Source organism: Nipponia nippon, unplaced genomic scaffold, assembly GCF_047370975.1.
Source record: "Nipponia nippon isolate SJK-2023a ecotype South Korea unplaced genomic scaffold, ASM4737097v1 scaffold_2, whole genome shotgun sequence".
NCBI lineage: Eukaryota > Metazoa > Chordata > Aves > Pelecaniformes > Threskiornithidae > Nipponia > Nipponia nippon.
The window spans coordinates 124,685,797-124,706,439 of record NW_028262336.1 but is presented as its reverse complement, the minus strand read 5'-3'; the positions used below and the strand labels follow the sequence as shown (position 1 = coordinate 124,706,439).

Here is a 20,643-nt window from a genome sequence, read left to right as displayed (position 1 = left end):
TATTAAGAATGGATTTTAATTGGGGATTAAAGCCATAATGTATATGCTAAAAGGCATTCACTGATCTTGAGTGCATGCTACAACACAAAGTGCAATCTAGAGAAGTCCTCTAGGCAACTAACTTCATTGTTGAAATTTAAAGCTTAGTAGTGGGGGAAGACTTGCGAAATTAGATAGCATTTCTTTACTGCGTGTTCAAAAAATAAGGCAGTAATATTTTGTGTTCTTATGGTCGTGACAGTATTAGGGCTTAGCACCATTTTGTTAGCTACTTTTCAGAATATTTGCTTTCTTTTGTAAGATTACTTTAGTTTGTTTTAAAAGTTAAGTGTTTGTTTTAGATCTCTTTGCACACTCTTAAACATGATGATAAATTGCAAACTATTGCTCTGGGATATACTAGTTGCATTGATAGTTTCTTAACTAAACCTGTTAAATTAGCAACAGTTTGAATTGGAGCCCAGATCATTGGAGATTTCCATGTATCTACAAATAATGCCATCTTAGGCAAATGGGAAAAGAGCAAAGGCTTCAAACCTGAATTCTGTGATGCAGTTTGGAGCGGAAAACCCCAAATCCAGTGTATAAGAGCAGATAGCACGATTTCTAGGCATTTTCATTTCGCAGTTTGTATGGTGTATCTTACTTAGACTTATCACTTTGTATTGTACAGCGTAAGATATAACCAATGTTATAAGGGGTTCAGAAGGAGACTGGGTGGATACAAGCAAAGTGTTCTTTAGATGTTCCTATCACGTGTCACCTGTTAACAGCTGGCTTTTCTCCTGTCCAATTACTTTAGGGCTACCACCCTTTCCAATGCAGTCTCTTCCCTTGCAAGCACTGGCCTGTCCCTCACGAAAGTGGATGAAAGGGAAAAACAAGCTGCGTTAGAGGAAGAACAGGCTCGCTTAAAAGCTTTAAAGGTAGGCATACAGAATTTTTAATTAGAAACACTTTTCCTGTGTCCTTGTTGATAGCTTATTAGGATTCTTAAAGGAGTAAAGGGAAAAGCAGAGTTATTAATACTGAACGTGTACTGTTGGCAAAGCGCTGGAAGTAGAATCTTATGTACATATACCATACAGCTTGTGGAGGGTTTGCTAAAATAGTTTCTGAAGGATTTGTGACACCACTGACTCTTCTAATTATAAGTAGCTGACACTAGTGTGTGGAATAAATAAAAAGAATTCTTTAGTTCTGCTTTTCTTCCCTCCAATCTCATATACGCAAGTGCTGTTTCTGGATTTCTTATGCCAGCTCACTTTCCCAACAGGAACAACGTCTAAAAGAACTTGCAAAGAAACCTCATACCTCTTTAACAACTGCAGCTTCTCCTGTGTCGACTGCAGCAGGAAGCATAATGACTACACCAGCCATTGATATTTTTTCTACCCCTAGCTCTTCAAACAGGTATGCTTAATAGTGTTGCTTCACTGTGAGATGCACTGCAGCTAGGGTTTCCTCTAAATTTCTGCTGCAGGGTGGACATTGCAGAAGGCTGGTTGGGTGTAGAGCACATTAGTGATGTGATAAGAAGTGATGTTTTGGGTAGAGTTGATGGGAAAATAACTTATTGCCATAAATAATATAAAAAGTGTGTTTTCATCATCCATTTGCAGAATAGTTTCTGGTAAGAACCAGCTGCTGACAGCCCTTGTAGCTGTTCCTAGTGGTCGAGCCAGACAGTTGGAATTGTACAACACGCATGCTTTGTCCCCAAAGGATCTTACAAGTTAATTTGGGAAAAGTCAAATAAAAATTCAGTTTGGGAGGTCGTAACGATAATACTGAATTTAATGTTGCATTTCTAGATCTTTAAAAGTAGAGTGGTAACAAATGTTCTTTGTAGATTTTCAGAAAAAGGAAAGCCTGAAACAGGGTTTGAAAGAAGAGAGGCAGGTTTTGCAGTCTTGAGTTGTATCTGGAACATCTCTGTCTGCAAGGACTTGTAAAGATAGTGCAAGAGTACTCACTGCATGCTAATCCTGATCTTTGACTAGCAGGAACTGTTGGTATGAGTAAGTGTGTGATCTTCATTCTGTAAAATACCTGTCAAATCAAGCAGTAGCAGAAGGTACAGTGCTTTTATCAGTATAGAAGGAAATAGCTCTCTGAAGGCATATTGTTGCTTTGGGTGTGATCTTAAACCTAAAGAATTGCTTAGTTGTTCTGTTAAAGCTCACATAAGGACCTACTTGTCTCGTTTAGCTTTTTCCTGTTCTTTAAAAGTAGTCAGCACTTTGACAGCCTTCTTTGCTGATTAGAAAGCTGTTGTAGGAAATTACTTGGCACCAAATATGTAGAAAATGGCTGAATCACATATAAGAAGCTAGAGAACCTGTCGGTGTTAGTAACTGAAAGACTTCTTTCAAAAAAGATTTTCTTTTAAATTGCGTTTTAGGGACCAAAATATTCAAAATTGGGCGTATGCTTTGAACTAGTAACTTCAAATATCTGATCTTGCCTCTTAAGAGGTCTGAAACATAAAAACACCTGATAAAGCTTCTTCAAACAGCCAGAAATGCTACATTGTGAAGACAAGAGCGTTTTCTTCTTAAAAACAAATGCTAGTTTGTTGTCTTGTTTAAATTCAGTTGCTGGCAGTATGACTGCTGTGAGCAAAGAACAGATTTTACAGCAGGAGCTGCCATGAGGGGCATATGTTGGGTCATAAGTTCAGTTGCTTGCTATTAAATGCAATGTGTCTGATTAATCCCTGTCATTAACTTGAACAAGCTTTACCTTGAAAATCATCTTGGTTCTGCTGCTCACATTACAGGGCTGTGCCAGACCATGCTGCTTTTTAACAGGAGCAGTAGTGGCAAAATGTGATTTCAGTCGCTGTTGAAATGAAGTAGTGAAAACTGAATGATACAGGTGATTGGGTCAGCAAGAGAATATCCAGAGATTGAGGATGTGGCTAATAGCCTTTAAACTCTTGTGCCAACCTTGTTTCAAAAGATGCTTGGATTCCACAGTGACTTAGCTTCTGTCCAGAGTAGTAGCCGTATGTGCAAATTTTGGTTCATTTTGTGTGCTAAAAAGTTCTGAGTGAACACCAGTGCTCCAGTGCTCCATTTTTTTTTTTTTTTTTCCTGTTGTGGTTTAACCCCAGCCAGCAACTAAGCACCACACAGCCGCTCGCTCACTCCTCCCCGGTGTGATGGGGGAGAGAGTCGGAAGAGTAAAAGTGAGAAAACTCATGGGTTGAGATAAAGACAGTTTAATGGGTAAAGCAAAAGCCGCGCGCACAAGCAAAGCAAAGCAAGGAATTCATTCACTACTTCCCATCAGCAGGCAGGTGTTCAGCCATCCCCAGGAAGCAGGGCTCCACTGTGCATAACGGTTACTTGGGAAGACAAACGCCATCGCTCCGAACGTCCCCTCCTTCCTCCTTCTTCCCCCAGCTTTATATGCTGAGCATGACGTCATATGGTATGGAATAGCCCTTTGGCCAGTCTGGGTCAGCTGTCCTGGCTGTGCCCCCTCCCAGCTTCTTGTGCACCTGGCAGAGCATGGGAAGCTGAAAAGTCCTTGACTAGAGTAAACTCTGCTCAGCAAGAACCAAAACATCAGCGTGTTATCAACATTATTCTCATCCTAAATCCAAAACACTGCACTCTACCAGCTACTAAGAAGAAAATTAACTCTGTCCCAGCTGAAACCAGGACATTTCCAGGACTAATTTAAAGTATGAAATTAACTCTCTGCAAGAGGATGAATTTTACTGTTCCTATTTGACTCTTGAAATTATCGCTGCAGTTGTATTTAAGATTTCACTCTTCATTTCCATGTGATGTTCTTGGGTTTCAGTTTGGTTGTGAATAGTCTAAAATGTGCATTTAAATGAGTTTTCATTCACACGACTGATGTGTGACAGTGTTTCAGGGCTTCTTACATTTTGCTTTCCTCAAAGTTCTTTAATAGCTCATCAATGTAAGCCAGTTTCTCAGCAGTGGTTAATAGTGGAAAGATATGAGTAGTGGAATTTAGATGTAACATTTTGGTGGTGCAGCCCATTAGAGTACATTCTGTCAGTCTGCTGTTGTCATACTGTAGGGCTTTCATGAGGATATTTTAAAAGTTGCTGAAGATGGCTGAACATAACATGCTCTAGCCCTGGCGTTGGGCTGTGAGGAAGATGAGAAGACTGGTTGTCTTTCTGTCTTAGACAGCTTTGACAAAAGTCACTTGGCATAGTATAGAACTTAGCTTGCTAAATTAACACTCTTCTGCAGAACTGAAAATGTGAAGTTTGCCAGACTTTCTGATTTTGGCTTAGTTCTATCCACTTCGTAACAACCAGTTTGTAACAAAGCTTTATTTACTGTTGACAGTCGCTAGCATTTGCCTTGTATTGAAAACTGATGTAATTCAAACACTTGTATTCATTTGTCTTTGTAGCACTTCAAAGCTGCCAAATGATCTGCTTGATTTGCAGCCAACTTTTCATCCGTCTGTACATCCTATATCTGCTGCTCCACAAGTGGGAAGTACCTGGGGAGGTAAGGATTCTGAATCGGATTAAGGTTCTAATTGCTATGGCCACGTTCCTATAAATGTTTCCCCTAGTCTGCGGGTTGTTTCTTCCTTAAAAACAGAGATCTTGCAAAGACAAGCTCTAAGAGGGTGAAGGGAGTGGAAAAAGTCAAATCTGGGTATGGATTAAAATAATATAGCAGCATGTGGTGATGACAAAGAATTTTGATATGAGAGTTCTTAATAGCAAAGTTACTTGAATTGTTGACCAGCTCTGTCAGCCTCATAACTGCTGTCTTCAAGAGTCACACAGCAAGCTACAGAAACTTAGCTGTGAGAAGTCAGTTCTGTGAAGATGTCTGCCAGATAGCCCATGTTGCATACACAGGAACTTAAATACAGAATTTCTTTAATACACATCTTAAATTTTGTCTGACGTTAAATCAAATTTGTGGGTGGTAATAGAGCAGAACTTGGATGAGGCCCGAAAGGAGTGACAACTATGCATAGAAGGCAAGAAAAGCCAGAGTTAGTTATTGAAAACAAAATAAGGCACCTCTTAAATTCTCTGCTGTTTCATTTAACTAAAAGGCAAATCAGTAGCAAAAAGCTGTGGTTGGATCTCTTTAAGTGAAGAGACAAAATTTCTAAGGAACTCTTCCCTCTGAAATTTTCTTCAGAGCATCCAAATTATCGTTCTGCTGAGTTGCTAGGATGGACTGAATGAGATGTTAGATTGTCTTATTGATACAGGCAAGTCCTTAAACCAAGGAGGCAAGCAAGAGCATTCTAGAAAGTCATGGATGTTACTTCAAGATTAGTTTGAGTGTTAGAGCATTTAGTCATTTACTCAAAGCTGTTTTTCTCTTTGCTGCTTTGCAGTGTTCCAGAATACTTCTGATATAGGTAACATATTGCCTGCTTGCACTGTTGATTATACTGGTGGAGGACTAAAAACCTCTTAAAGATGTTTCTTTTTACTTTTCTACATAAATGACGCTTCATAAAATAATAAACTCCTAAACTACGTGGCTGTTTCCAGATTATTTTTCTTTTATAAATCAGAGGGTTGCAAAAAAATGCTTTCTTTTACGGTGTGAAAAATTGGGAGTTGCAGCTTCAGAAAGTTTTTGATAGGCATCAGAATAATCCTGTTCTGAAATTTTACTTCCCTATTTCTTTTTATGAACTATAGCTTTTCCTAAGCATCTTTCCAGTTATCTAATATATCTTCATAATAAGCAGTGTATGTATTCTACTTTTCTGTTTACTTTTTGCTGTGTACTTTGCGTTTTGTGTACCTTCTCCCATTTGTTTGCAGGGAAATAACACACAATTCTGAGTGATGGAGGCAATACTAATATATGTGGTAGCTACAAAAATAAATAAAAGTAGTTTACTTGTCCTTCAGTTTTGCTGAGCAGAGCATCTTTTGAGGAAGATGCAGTGAGGAGCGTATCGAGTTATGCATACAAATTTCAATGTTTAATAGGCTTAGAGTTTAGAAATGGAGAAAAATGTTTTGGCTCATCTTGTTTGCTTTCTGGAAAATATCTTCTTTTTCAGCTTGTCCTATTTGTTTCATGGGTGAGAGATAAAAGGGGAAATTCTCTTCCTCTCAAAAGTCACGTCACAATCTAGCATTTCTTTATTAACCTGAAAATTGAGCCTGAAAGTCTGTGTTTGGTCAATGTTGTGTTACTCCTGGTAAGAGTCTTCAGTAATAGTCATTGATATCTGCTTACTATTGACACATTTCTAAATACTTCTAAGATTTAATTAACTGTAGAGATTCTGGATTGTCTGCTAAAATTTTAGGCTAAAATTCTGGGATCACCATTTTTTGTGTTACCTTTCATCAAAAAAGAAAAATCTCTTCAGCTTTACAGACATGAACACTCACCTCACATAGGTGAGGTAGATAAGAAGTGCTTTCCACATTTTACAGATGGGGAGATCTGAGCAATTAACTGACTTGTCTGAAGTCATACGGCAAGTCAGTGCCAGAGCCAAGAATGGAACCTGAACTATTTCCAGTCCTGTGCTCTAACCACTGCACAGCGTCCCTCCCTTAGGTAATTTTCTGACATGATGATGTTTGTATTTGGTGTATATGGTGACTTTGAGAAGAGTATCAAACCTGCTACAAGTTGCAATGGACTAAAATCAGTTAAAGATTTTATGCAGCAGCTTTTAGGTGTGTAAGAAAAGGATAAATTGTTAAAAGGGCATTATATTTGAGTTGCTGCCTTTTGTCTTGCGCTTCCAAAAACATTAAAGCTAATGAGGTTAAAAACTCCCAGAGAATGGGTTCTGTAATTGTATGTTTTCAGTCTACTTTTTTCAAACTGTAAGAGATGCCACTGAAAAACCTTTGTCATTGTTCTCTCAGGTAAAATACTTGTAGGTGGATAACTTAAAGGTAGAAGTTTGCAAAATTCAAATTACTCTCTTAAATGCACCTGAATCATTCAATGTGCCTAATGACAGCCTGAAGGCGCAGAGTGATTCCATTGCCACACGCAGATGCCATGTCTGTTCAAGGATGAAATTGGGCTTTAGAAACATTGAGGTGTTGCTGTCAGGAGAGACAGCAATTTTTAAAATCTGAATATGCGAGGATATAAATTGCCCAAACCCAATTAATTTTCAGTTACCTTTGTCACTAGCATTGGCAAGTTTTGAGACTCGGACAAGATTGAACATGCTGGCTAGAATTAGAATGAGGCAGACAAGTAAAGATTCTGAGAACACGTTACATTTCTGAGCAAATCTTTATAATCTAAAGTTATATTGCATTGTCTTACTAGTCAAAACCCATGAAACTCCATATACAACCTTGGGATTTGGGAACAGAAAGCATGGAGTAATTTTCCTGTTGAGTGCATGTGTAAAATAATTCCAGTGGACAGTAGTTTGAAATAAATATGGTTAAAAACTTTGTCCTTTTTAGCTTCTTTCATACTGTTTTGTCTGAGCTGTTTATTGGGATCGTTTGGAGACCATTCCAGCTGTGTGTGGTGTATGTGCCAGCTACCAATTTGTTTTGCTTCTGAAGTTGAGGTACAAATGTATCAGTGTGGAAATAACCAGTTTGACCTATCTGTTTTGGATTTTTTCCAATTCCACGGAGAACCAATAGAATCAGAAGAATGTGAAGCAGCAACAGAAGCAGCAAGCAGGAGCTGGTTAAAGGATAATCTGACCTGTTTTATTGTCAGATCTGTTTGTTCTACAGTTTCTAGAATAGCATTCAAAGCAGACAACAGTTTTAAGCAGTACCTGGAAGCAAGGACTTGGTTTCAGGTGGCTGGCTGATTGGCATGTCCACAACTGCATTAGGTGGTAATATGAGTATCTAAAACATACATAAGACAATACAAAGTTTCGTATTGCTGTTATATATTACAAATGCTATATTAGCATATTCTGCTTATCCTTTATTCAGTGTTTTGACACTGTCATTTTGCTGACTGAATGATTTAGAAAAAGGCCTTCTAAGGTACTTTGCTCATTCTTGCAATGTAGCCAAGCAATTTGGAAGAGAAGTCAGGTCTTACTGAATAAGATATCTTGAGCTTGCAGAAAATCAAAGCGTGTATAAGCCTGCAAAGCATAATGCAGTTATGGTTCTAAAAATTCATTTTCTTTAGGACTTGCCTATGACTGAAATCTACATGTTATCAAGCTGTGTGGGATTTATAACTAAGAATCGTGAGGTCGATTCAGGGAGAGAAAACAATTTACGCTTTGAAGCTTCTGCACACATCACGGTGGTACTTACAGGGGTTGTGGAGAAATCGGTAATGTAACCAGGTTTTAAAAAAAAAAAAAAGGCCAGGAACTGAAGTACTTAAGAAATAGCTCTTATTATTATTCAGACATTTCTCTGTAGTGGTTTTGCCTAGAAGAGGTAAGGTGTAGTTCTAGGCGCTGTGATAAAACAAATAGTGCTAGATGCAACTCTTGCTGATCTCGCTAGTGAATTCTTGAGTTTTCCATAAAGGATTCGTGTGCTTTGAAGCCAGGCAGCTAAACCGCAGCTCCTTCTGTCAACAGGCACTATAGCTGCCTTTTCTGTCCTGTTTATCTCTTGGGTCCTGGAGTACAGGAGTATTTTAGCTTGGCAGTTGTATCCATCCTCAGGAAACTTCAAAACTCTCCTATATGCCTCGGACAGCGACTCGCATAGATCCATGGAAACATTCCCCAGTACGGTCCAACAGTTTTTTAATAAGGAACATTTTCCTCATCACTGCTCACTGGCTGTTGTCCCTCAAAGCAGAGCAGGTTTTCGCTTGCTTGCAGCTGATGGCGTATCCACAACAAGCTTGTTGCTCCTGATGCCCCAGGTAGTTCTTTTGTCCTGTGTGCTACTTTGGTGTATTCATAGCTCTTGAAAATTTCGTGATGCCCAATAACAGGGGGAAAAAAAAAAAATCCATAAACACAGTTTAAAGAAGGAAAAGTACAGCGCCGTTGGTTTTGTTTGTTCGGGTTTTCAGAGCTGTCCTCAGGATGGTGTTGCATCAAATCTTCACTTAGCACCTGGGGCTCTGTTACGCGAAGAGGCAGTCTTTGCTCTAGAGAATTTGTTGCAAGTGTCAGGACATGACTGAGTGAAGCAAAAAGTGATCATATTTACAGAGGAATAACATACTAATTTTTAGTATAAAACACACTGTGGAAGAAGCAGACTTTATAAGACCAAAATGGTATTAATTAAAAAAAAAGTAAATGTGTAGCTAATACCTGTAGTATTTTTCTTGAGCAGAGAATGGATAATTCTGGACAACTTAAAAATGGAACAGTTAGCTAGGTCATGCCACGTTTAGAGATGTTAGGAGAAAATATACTTCCTGGACTCTTCGTAACTCTTACTCTTCTGTACCTAGGAAGCAGCATGTAACTAAATCCATCTCCCTTTTCTTCTTTCTCTTGCTCTCTGGAACTGAACAGATCCTTTTTCTGCTACTGTTGATAGTGTTGATGATGCCATTCCAAACCTAAATCCTTTCCTTTCAAAAACTAACGATGCTGCTCATCTGTCTGTGTCTTCTGATGTATCTACTTTCACCAGTAGGACACCCACACATGAAATGTTTGTTGGTAAAGTACCATTTTAAACTAATTTCCTATTTCCTAAAAATTTTAACATTATTTCAGTTTCTAAAGTGTATTTGTGGGGCCTTTCGGAAACTAAAAGCTGGTCACTTGGGGCTGATTTTGTGCTATGTTAGAACTTGATTTAGTAACTGTGCCGTGAAAATGGTGTTAAAATCCTTGCTTGGCCACCTAGATGATATTCTACCTGACGTAAAGGAACTTAGTTAAAGCAGTTGTTTGGGTGTGGTTTTACACAGGCTCTTATGCTTAGGAATTTTAAGGTAAAATACTACATATGCCTGAGAATGGAAAGAAAATGCTACTACTTTGTTCCTCCGGTTGAAATGTTCTTTTGAAACACAGGAGCTTAATCTAGCTTTTTTGGTAGTGGATGTTTTTCCCCCAGTCACGGGCGGGGGGGACAAAACTGATAAAGCCACACACGTCCTGGTGCACGGTCTACTCAAACTGTGTACCTAGGCGGCAATACGCTAATGACTTACCTTTTTAAAACTGTTGAAATCTTGCTTTGGAGGTGATTCAGCATGGCTGTCACTAGAAAATCCTTTTAACATTTCTGTCGGTGCAGCTACTTAGTAATTTGATTACTTTTCAGTATGAAGAATTAAGTTAGCTTTCATAGACTAAAAATCAATTAATTACATGTCGGTTCTGTTCTTAAGCAAAGCTAGATTTAAAGGCTGCACCACTGGCTTGCTTTTTGCAGGTTGAACCCCACTAGAATTAATCACAGAAGAATCCAGACTCTGATAACAAAGAGATCTTTGATATCTCCAATACTCGTTAACAGAGATAAAACAAAGGGATCTCTTTAGAGATACTCGTACCACTTACACTTTGTGACCTTAGCTAACTAGCTTCCTAGCTTGTCTTTGGTTAGTGGAAAGAGAAAGCGAGCAAGATCAAGAACAAGAACTCTTGCTGTGAACTTCTCTCTACCATTTCCAGGGAGGATTAGTTGGCTGAGGCAGTAGTATACAAATACTTTAAGCTGGTACTACTGCGTAATAATCTGGTCGATGCTTCTAATCGGTCTTTCCCACGCTTCCAATAAAATTTGTATGGTTCACGTGAATGTAGAACGATCATTTGAAATACAGCTTTCTTTAGTAGGGGGGTTATTCAATCAGATCGGTTTCCTCTCTATAATTTGTTCTGCAGTCATACAAAAAGCTGCGGCAGTGCAGGGCTGTGAACAAGGAGCCTGGCGGCTTTTTGTGACACTCGCTGGTTTGTGTAGTAGTCATCGCATGACAGCCCTGAAGTGGCTGGAGCGGGATGGCGTTGATACATTGCATTCCCTTCCAGTGTCTCATTCTCTAGAGATCTATCTAGAACGAAAGCGTGACCTCCTGACAGATTGATACGTGAAATGTAAATGCAGTTTTAGCTGTAGCATAAACAAGGTGCTACGATAATGTGAATGTGGATTTAAAATAATTCTTTCTGATTCTTTAGATCATTACAATCCATTTACTGAACTAAATCCCTTTGTGGCAACCAAATATGAATCCACTATTGGGCTGTATCCTTATACTTCAGGTATAAGAAAAATGCCGTGAAGCTTTTACACTCATTTCTTCCAAGGGTGTAAAACACGGCATTTGCGTGGGGAGAAAAAAAAAAAGTATTTATCTTAATATAGCTGTAACTTTGAAACCATGCTTTCCCCTTTTGTGTTATAGATAACGTAAACTTGTTTCTTACTGTACGTCTGATATGTATTGATTTCGTTCCATTGATTCTATGTTGTTAGAGTATGTGTGGGTTTATAGACTGACCTGAAATTAAATTTTTGAATAGCAGATAAACGGTATATCTTGGTTCTCTTTCTGTAACTCTTCCTCTTCTCCTTTCCTGGCTTTCTCTCTTGTGTGATACGCCTTATCAGATTCTTTTTGTGGTCCTCAAGCTTACCCTAATGCTTCTCATTTCCGCAATGAGCCTTCTTCTGTAGCTGGTCTATTTGGAGGTAGGTAATGGGATACAGCCTTACCACAAACACGGAACCTTGAATGTGTTGTGTGCCTAGAGCTAGTAGGTATTTATTGGCTACAGAAGTGCATTATTATGGTGGCTCCAACTTCCATTCGTGTGCTTGTGCTAGGAGTGTTGTCACAAATGGTATATATTTTTTCAGTTTGTGCTAAACTGAGGCTTCTTTAGTCTAAACATGAAATGAGTATCTCCCCATTTCAGGATCTGTTGTAGTTTCCATGCTGCTACATACCACACAAGAGACTTGCATGTTATAAGTATCTTCTCATCTTGCTCTACCTCATTGCTTTTAAGATAAAGGGATTGGGATGTTCTTGCTGCTTATGGCATTTTTGTTGATGTATTACTCTTAAACAGTGCACTAAACTAGTACAAAGCGTTTCAACAGAACATGAGAAGGAGGTATCCGCAGCAATAAGTTACTGGCTAATCACGTCTGCAGCTCTGTAATGTCTGTATAGTGACCCACTACCGATGCTGGCTCTGGAATACCATCCTGACAGTTGCTAGATAGGCTGTGGACTGTGATGGATGATGATCTATCTAAACCACATTGAACAGAGAGCGCTAACATTGTCGCTATGCAAGGTTTAGGAATACCTTCAATAAATGGCTTGTGGAAGAATTAGTTCTTAAAAGCACCATAAAGTCGCATTTTGGTTTAGTGTCTTTGAATAGAAATTAGCTAGAGCCATTTAACGGAAGGTTAAATACTATGTATGACTCTGTTCCCTTTGTTCCGTATCCAAAAAGCAGGATGATTAGTTTCTGTCAAGTCTTGTTGGTTTATTCCCTCGAAGGAACTCCATTAAAAATACCGCCCTTTGCACCTTTCAAAACATCCATCATGGACAAAATGCCCTGGGCTGGCGGTTGATACCAGGAGTAGGGTTTGATCTTTTTCAGAGCCTGATTCAAAGAAGCCCTATGTATTGTTTTATCTTACGGCTCGTCTCATCTCATTAGCTTCATAAAGCTTGAAACTTCCTAAAATGTGAGAGCAGGAAACTCAGCTTGTTTCAGTTGAGGCCATTTTCTAAAGAAAAATGTGAGCCATTGCAAGTGAAGTTTTCTATTGGTACAGGCACGGTTTTAAGAGTTGCAGGACATCCCATCAAAGGAATTCCTATCTGCAGCTCAGAGTCTCTGAAATGGCTTGTAACAACGTGACAGTATACTTGTCATAAAGATACTCATTTTGTTTTGTTGATTATTTACTCCCTATCTTTTCCCACATTACTGCTTCCCATGTTTTGCTGTATGCTGTTTTCTTTGATCTGTTTTTAATGAAAAGTATATTGTTTAAATTCTTAATGATGGATGCTTTTGAGTTATGAGTTTGTGTTCCGTTAAACAAATAGAAAGGAACAGGTAATCCAAATTTGGTTTTTTATGTGAAGTTTGTGTTCAAGGATAGCATCCTATAGTTATTAATTTTTTAGGTGAAATGTGACTTATTTCAGGAAAACTGTAAGATTGAAATGAGGTGCTGTCACAGCAAGCTAAATGAAATCTGAGAAGTATTCTTCATCTGTTATTTCAGCTCACTGCAATGTTTTACTGCTGAAGCGTTTGTGATCCTTTTATTTCTCCGTACGATCAAAATTTGTTAGAAACCAGAAGAGCTAGTTTTCAAGGTGGCGTTGCATTTTTTGGTGCTTTTCATATAAAGTAATAATTACTTCTGTAATTGCCTCAATATCAAGATGATGTACATGCACGCTTATGTGCGTGATTGTATATAACATTAAAAAATGCAATTCTAGAAGCAAAACAGTATTCACTTCCCTATTACTGAACTATCAACTTAATACTGCTGAACATCATAGGCAATGCGTTGTACTGCAATAAATTTTCCCAGTATTGAAAAAAATAGTGTATTTGGAGAACACTGCTTTAGAGCTGCATAAAAGGAGACAAACGGAGTAAGTTCAGACAGAACTAGGAGTTGAAACTTGGCCTTAACTCTCTGTATCTTGGCATAGAAACTTACCTGCAAAACATGGTTGCCTGCAAAATGTGTGTCCAAAAATAACTAAGTAAGCGCTATAAAAATTATTAGTATTAAGAGTATCTAATCAAAGGCATTGCTAGTCAGGCACCTTGGGATGGTTTGGATCTTACTCCAGTTGTATCTAAGAGAACTGCTCAACTGATATAAAACATGGAGGGCATAATCGTTAGGCAGCTAATCTTGAAACAGATTCTGTACCCAGCCAGCTTCTTTTCCTAGAGAAGCATGGTGATTATTTCCTCAATAATTTTATTGTAAGTATTTGGTAAAAGAATGAGGAAAATGTGAATAGTGAGTCCAGAGATTTAGCAACTGGGGGGAGGAGTGGTTTTTTTTTATGGCCTGTCTGTCCAGTTTTTGAGACAAAACCTTTTTTTGGAGGAGTAACTCCAAATAAATTTCAAATAAACTGCTTCTAGCTCTTTCTCTTACGTGCTTCTCGGTGTCAGGGTGTAATCTGTACCTTTGAGGTATTCCTAGTCTTTCTGTGGTACTTAAATAATCTCCATATTCATTTGGCTTGTCTTGCATAAAGAAGGTGGATTCATGGGAAATGTTGTATAAAAACATTCAACTTTCTTTTTCCCCGCAGGGTTCACTCCATCTCCTGTTGCTCAACCACAGCCATCAGCTGGCCTTAATGTTGACTTTGAGTCTGTGTTTGGAAACAAATCTGCTAATGTTGTCCTAGATTCTGGTGGTAAGACACTTATTAAATAGATGACGTATGTCCTTTAACTTTTTTGTTCTTGAGGTATAAATCTCTTAGTCTGTATTTACTCACACTGCGGTGACAGTCTTCCAGCTGAAGAAAAGAAAGCTGACTTCAAAAGGTCAATAGCAGCATTCGTCGTCCAGTTTTTCTTTATTAATCACATAATTTTTACTTACACACTATGTCTATGTGCACCGTGCTGAAATGTTTACATTGATTTCCTTCACTTAAATATTAAAACTTCACACAGTGAACAGGCTTCACTTTCACATAGTGTCAACTGAAATTAAGTCTGTTTGTAGAGTGTGGTCGGAAGAGGTAAAGTTGCATCTTAATTTTACATATCTGTGCAACACATTTTTGGCACTCCTCTGCCTATATGCTACTCTTTCAATGTTAAGATTATTCAGAAAATGATAAATTATCAAAACACACACAGTTAATTTGGATTGTAGTCACAGTACTCTTTTGGTTCTTTTGAGCATCTGGAAAGTAAATACTTTCTGGTCTTTTGACATCGCACTCTTGCCATTGCAATGATTCTTTTGGGGCAAACCAGTGATCCACTAAAAGCAAATACGTATGCGTTTTATAAGATTGAAATACTTTAGATATTTATTCTTTATTTTGTTTTACATTTTGATTGCTTTGCAGTCATTGTGAATTCATTCCATGTAAAATTGATGTCACCTAGGTTAAACTAATAAAGTGAAATCTCCTTTCTGTAGTAAATAGCGCCTTAATCAAGAGGCATAATAAGCTTTATCCTTCTTGTATAGTGTAGCATCATTAGGTTAAATTTTGTTTTTTAGCCATTGTGTTGAACTTGCTGTCTATTTAATTGAATGTCACGACATTCATGGGAAGCCTGTGATTCAAATCACTTATGTTTATCATTCCAAGGCTTTGATGAACTAGGTGGTCTTCTGAAACCAACAGTGGCCTCTCAAAACCAGAGTCTTCCAGTTGCCAAAGTACCACCTAACAAATTAGTGTCAGATGATCTGGATTCATCTTTAGCCAATCTTGTAGGCAGTAAGTATTGAACCACTAACATATAAATACTTATCTAATTCTTCCAAATGAATAGAATTTCAATAGTATCTCTTTCTACTTTGTGATAGATCTGGGCATTGGAAATGGAACTACTAAAAAGTGAGTATGCTTCATCAAAAGTTGAGCATCTTGGTTTTCTCGATAGTAAATTTTTATGAAAGTACAGGTTCAAACCTGTGTGTAACAACATAATGGTAACTTTCAGGGCACATTTGGGATTGTACTTTTTCTCATACAAGCTATAATGAATTGTTGAGAGCTGTTGGAAGGCGACTGTAGACTGAGTAGTAGTGACAGTGATAACAGCGGGCAAGGTGTCCTCCTGTCTCCGAGTCCTTTCGGGCTTTGTATGTATTTAAGAAATGAGTTTGTCAAAATGTTTCTTTGTAGTTGTAGGTAATCTTAGTGCACCTTATAAATGCTTTGTGTGATCTGAGGGTGTGCAGAGCTGTATTAAAGATTGTGAAACTACAGCCTGCAACTTGTGGTTGACCTTTAGACAAGTGAATTTTGAAGCAAGGCATATTCTAGAATAGTGAACATCTGCTAAGTAGAGAATGTGATTAGCAAATCCCAGGCTTATCAGGACCATCTGTGCCAACTCTGAAATCATTCAGAAATCTAGGATGCAGTGGCTCCTATCAACTATCTTGAACCAAGAAAAATCAGGTATGCTAACTTACCTGTGCTGGGGAACTTGACTGAGATTAGCTAAAGCTGAGGTGGCTCATGTTGAACATCTTACCTTACGTTTCCTAGCCAAAACAAGCTGTGAGGAGACCTTCATCAGCTCCTTTGCTAAATGAGTTTCTTGACTAACAAAAGCAGCCACATTTCCAAGAGGAAATGGTGTTTACCTGAGGGAGTTTTGTAAGAAAATCCAGTGTTTTCTAACAATTCTTTAAAAACTTTATTTGAAGTGATGTAAACTGGACTCAGCCAGGTGAAAAGAAACTAACAGGTGGTTCCAACTGGCAACCCAAGATTGCACCTACAACTGCGTGGAATGCTCCGACGTTGGTAAGCAAATACTCGTTTTAAAATAGTGAGTTCCCTGCAACTTAGCTATGCAGGCTGATATATAAAAGAGAAATTTGAAAGTGATCTGTAGTTGCTGTAAAAGGGTAGCGGAAAATTGAAGAAGTGGTCAGTTTGAGATGTGTACTGCTTGGATTTGTTTCTTAGCTGTGCGGTTCTGGTAAACAGGTCATGATGTGACATGTGCAGGGTTAGCATAAATGTCAGTAGTGTCTGACCAGCCTCTCTCATGGCAAGATAGCAGCCTTCCTGTTTCACTCAACTGACGTAAAACTGTGAATTCCAGTGGAGGGGGGCACTTTGCAGTCTAGAAAAGCAGCGGTGTGAAAAGTATGTTCTTCAGGTGCAGTGATCCATCGAGTATGTATACACTACAGCTCAGCCTGCGCTGGGGGTGAGACCGGGCAGAGAGATTAATCCTCTTGATACTTGTAGAGGCGTCTGTGCAGTGATGTGGGCTATAGCTTTCTTAATGTATGTAACTACTGCTTTCCTGCCCCGATGCGTGCAATCGTTTTTAATGCATGTCAGTTTTGGTGATCAACTTCATGGTGTCTGTTTGTAGCAGGTAGTATTGGCAAGGATTTTGGGGTAGTGTGTAGGGCGAGGGCTCTTAATTACACGTCAAGAAAAAAAAAAAAAGGAGGTTAAGCATTTGTGAGTAGTTTTCACAATGCTAAGAGAACATTTTTGCATGTGAATCCTACTCACCCTTTCACCAGTGACCTGGGGAACTGTACATGAACGGAACAGGTAACAAGCTGCCCCTGAGGATTTATGGCACCTGACTCTGTAACTGACTGGGGGAGGCTGAATCCGTAGTGGAATAACGCAACGTTGTGGATTTGGAAAAAGAGAGCTTGTCTCCCTGGATCCACCACCTCTTCCCTGCTGGGTGTCCCTTATCAGCTCACTACGTTTGTGTAGGGAGAAGTGCTTGTGGACCTTACCGGAGGGGGTGTGGGTATTGAAGAAACTGTAACTCCTCACCTGCTTTAATGACTGGTGGTTTGAGTTTACTTGTGTGCTTGAATCTGTTTAATAACTCATGTCTTGTATATACATCTTCTTGTGATAAGTCATTACATTTAACAGCTTTTATTATTGAGAGACACTGTTGAGACACTTCTCTTCCTGTGAAACTGTTCTGTTAATGTAAAAATCTTGAAACTGAAATAATTGGGGGAGGGGGGGGGGAAGAGTTTGTTTTCCTCTGCTGGTCTATTTATTGTGGAGTTGCTGCTGCTTGCTAAATAGATATGCTTTTGAAAATAAGGCTTCCTCATCTTTGGAAAAAAGGCATATACCAAATAAATGGACTATGCAAAACAATTACAAACCTAATAACGATGACAGTATCACGGGTGTATGTTGTCTCAGTAAATGACTTGAATTACAAGAATGTGTTGGGGTAAACATTTAATGTATTTGTGAACTAAAATGCTATCTGTGTATATTCTGTTGTGTAAGTATTTGCTTCTAATCCAGTGTTATTGCATTATGTAATTGTTCTCCCTGGGAAATACAGAATGGCATGCATTTTCCACAATACGTAAGTGAAACAACCCACAGCCTTTTTGCAATCGACTGGCATGCTGATATTAACCACTGCTGTTGCAGAATCTCATAACCTTCTTGCTATTTACACATTTCTCATTTTAAAATCTTTGGTGTGCCAAAAATTGAGCTTTTCCTAGCATACACGAACTTCATAGGTGGTCTGCAGGCTCTTGACTCGAATGATGGCATGGGAAATACCAAGATTATTTTTCCTTGCTTCAAACTGTACCATTTGCTGCCAGAGAGCTGGGGTGTGTGTCTGTGCTGCCTTCAATGCACTTGGTGAATTTTGAATGAAGATAAAATTGTTTGTGTTTGAATAACTGCATGAAACCTCATGGGCTTCTGTTATACTTGGCACTTTATCCACGTTTATGGTAGATCTTGATTTTTTTAAAATTTTTTTTTTTTTAGTGGGGAGAGACCAATATGTCATTAATGCTCATATAAAAAAAAAAAGAAAATCCATGCTGACAGTTTACAAAGGGCAAGCAATAACCTGTGCTTGCTGTCTGAGCAATGCAGTCTTTCATTTCAAAGGATTTTTTTCTTTATGTCAACAGCGATATTGGTCTTTCCCTGTATTCTGTTTTTATTGCAGGGTAACTCTGTAATGAAAGGGTGGTAGGTCCATACTTGAGCGCTCAAAAATAAATTTAGTCAGCATGTTTGTGTGTGTGTAGGTGTGGATACACAAGCAAAACAAACAAAAGTAATTTTCAGGATAGCTTTGCCAGCCGTGTGACATAGATGGGTAGTACACGATCTGGATAATTCTTGATTGGGGAAATCTGTTCTGATGGCAATTGCAATGCCAGTGACACTGGCTACTATCTATGAAAAGGCAGCTGATACCTTAGAATTGATTTCAGAAGCAGCTTTGCTGACGTCCTATTTGTGATGTTATAATTTATCTGCTTTAATTAATCCAGTATTATTAATATTTTGTCATTCCCTCTTTTCTGTTTCAATAATCTCTGTGTACCAAGAAATGCATATGGTCTTCGTCTTGTCAGGAATAGTAATCCCCACAGCAACAGCACAAAAATTAGACTGTTTTTTCTTAAAGGAGAGACTAACAGGAGGTGGAGCGGATAGACAGCAAGTTATCTGAATATTTATAAGCACCAATTTATAGTCTGAAAAAAAAACAGTTTTTGTTCTTGGAAGAGTTAATACTAATTTAGAAAGTGGATAATGAAATTGTAGAATAAAGAATATGGTTAGGATATGAAGAACTGTCTTTAATACTGTCAGCCCAGTGGGATGGGGAAGAGAATCAGAATGGTAAAAGTGAGAAAACTCATGGGTTGAGGTAAAGACAGTTTAATAGGCAAAGCAAAAGCCGTACACAAGCAAAGCAAGGAATTCATTCACTACTTCCCATGGGCAGGCAGGTGCTCAGCCAACCCCAGGAAAGCAGGGCTCCATCACATGTAACGGTTACTTGGGAAGACAAACGCCATCCCTCTGAATGTCCCCCCCTTCCTTCTTCTTCCCCCAGCTCTATATGCTGAGCATGACGCCATACGGTGTGGGATACCCCTTGGGTCAGCTGGGGTCAGCTGTCCCGGCTGTGTCCCTTCCCAGCTCCTTGTGCACCCCCAGCCTCCCCGCTGGTGGGGTGGGGTGAGAAGCAGAAAAGGCCTTGACTCTGTGTAAGCACTGCTCAGCAGTAACGAAACCATCCCTGTGTTATCAACACTGTTCTCAGCACAAATCCAAAACCTAGCCCCATTCCAGCTACTGTGAAGGAAATTAACTCTGTCAGCCAAAACCAGCACAAACATATTTTTCTTTCTAAGAGTTATCAGCTGTTTTTTTACATATATGTTGCCAAGTTGTTGACAAAACGTAGCTTCACCCCAGGTTTTGTCTGTTGACAGCAATCTTACTGTAACTTCATAAAAGTTAACTTAGTTTAAGGGTAATATAAACATATCTGCAAAGTACGAAGAGGACTTTTAACCTGTTCAAATTCACTGTACTGCGTGGGTGAGTGAGAGGGAATGCAAGTTGGATGTTCACGTTAGAGTAGAGTTGACATTGAAGCATGGTAGGAGAATCCCCATAGCGTGTACATCCTGGCTGAAGAGAAGAGAATTCCTGTAATGTCAGCAGAAGCAATGGTAATTTGGTGTTTCAGTCTTTAAAATTCCCTCTTAAGACTCTTTGTGCACCGTTACTTCTGATTTTTGAAATATAAGTATATACCTCATGGGATGAAAAAAAATGCTTCTGCTTCTTGAATTTTCTCTCTCAAACTTCTGTGTCTCATACTGTGGTCTTTAAACGGGATGCTGGGAGAATGCTAGCTTGCAGTTTAGTGTAGTCAGCCAGAATCCTAACAGGTTAAAAGCAAATACATAATTATAGATTTGCCAAGATCACCTAGAAACTTTAGCCTAGGTATTGTATTCCATCTGAAATAATTTGGAAACACTCTTAACACAAGGCTGCAAATCCTATTTATTCTTTGCTCTATTCGTAATAAGCCAAGTGCTGCAGTTGACCCTTAGAAAGCAATGTCTTATCAGTACGCAGCTGATCTCTTCTCCTCTCAGTTCACCACTGTTTCTCACGCCAGGCACCACCTGTAATGGCATACCCTGCCACGACGCCAACGGGAATGATGGGCTACGGGATGGTAAGT

The 20,643-nt window shown here is 38.9% G+C and overlaps 1 protein-coding gene across 11 annotated transcripts in view; it reads left to right on the top strand.

Annotated features, from left to right (window-relative positions):
- Positions 1-20,643, top strand: part of PICALM (phosphatidylinositol binding clathrin assembly protein) — a 74,661-nt gene that overhangs the window by 42,010 nt on the left and 12,008 nt on the right. For 4 of the 11 annotated variants that reach the window (XR_015704456.1, XM_087756025.1, XM_087756022.1 and 1 more), the window contains exons 10-18: positions 803-926; positions 1,277-1,413; positions 4,408-4,508; positions 14,214-14,321; positions 15,240-15,371; positions 15,461-15,491; positions 16,313-16,412; positions 17,959-17,982; positions 20,578-20,637. Coding sequence is in view for 10 of the 11 variants with exons in the window: in XM_087756025.1 (XP_087612151.1) it covers positions 803-926; positions 1,277-1,413; positions 4,408-4,508; positions 14,214-14,321; positions 15,240-15,371; positions 15,461-15,491; positions 16,313-16,412; positions 17,959-17,982; positions 20,578-20,637 (817 nt within the window). In the remaining variant the exon portion in view is untranslated. Of the gene's footprint in view, positions 1-802; positions 927-1,276; positions 1,414-4,407; positions 4,509-9,441; positions 9,592-11,500; positions 11,582-14,213; positions 14,322-15,239; positions 15,372-15,460; positions 15,492-16,312; positions 16,413-17,152; positions 17,611-17,958; positions 17,983-20,577; positions 20,638-20,643 lie in introns of those variants that run through there. The other 7 variants (XM_087756026.1, XM_087756031.1, XM_087756032.1 and 4 more) reach the window with 6 other exon arrangements.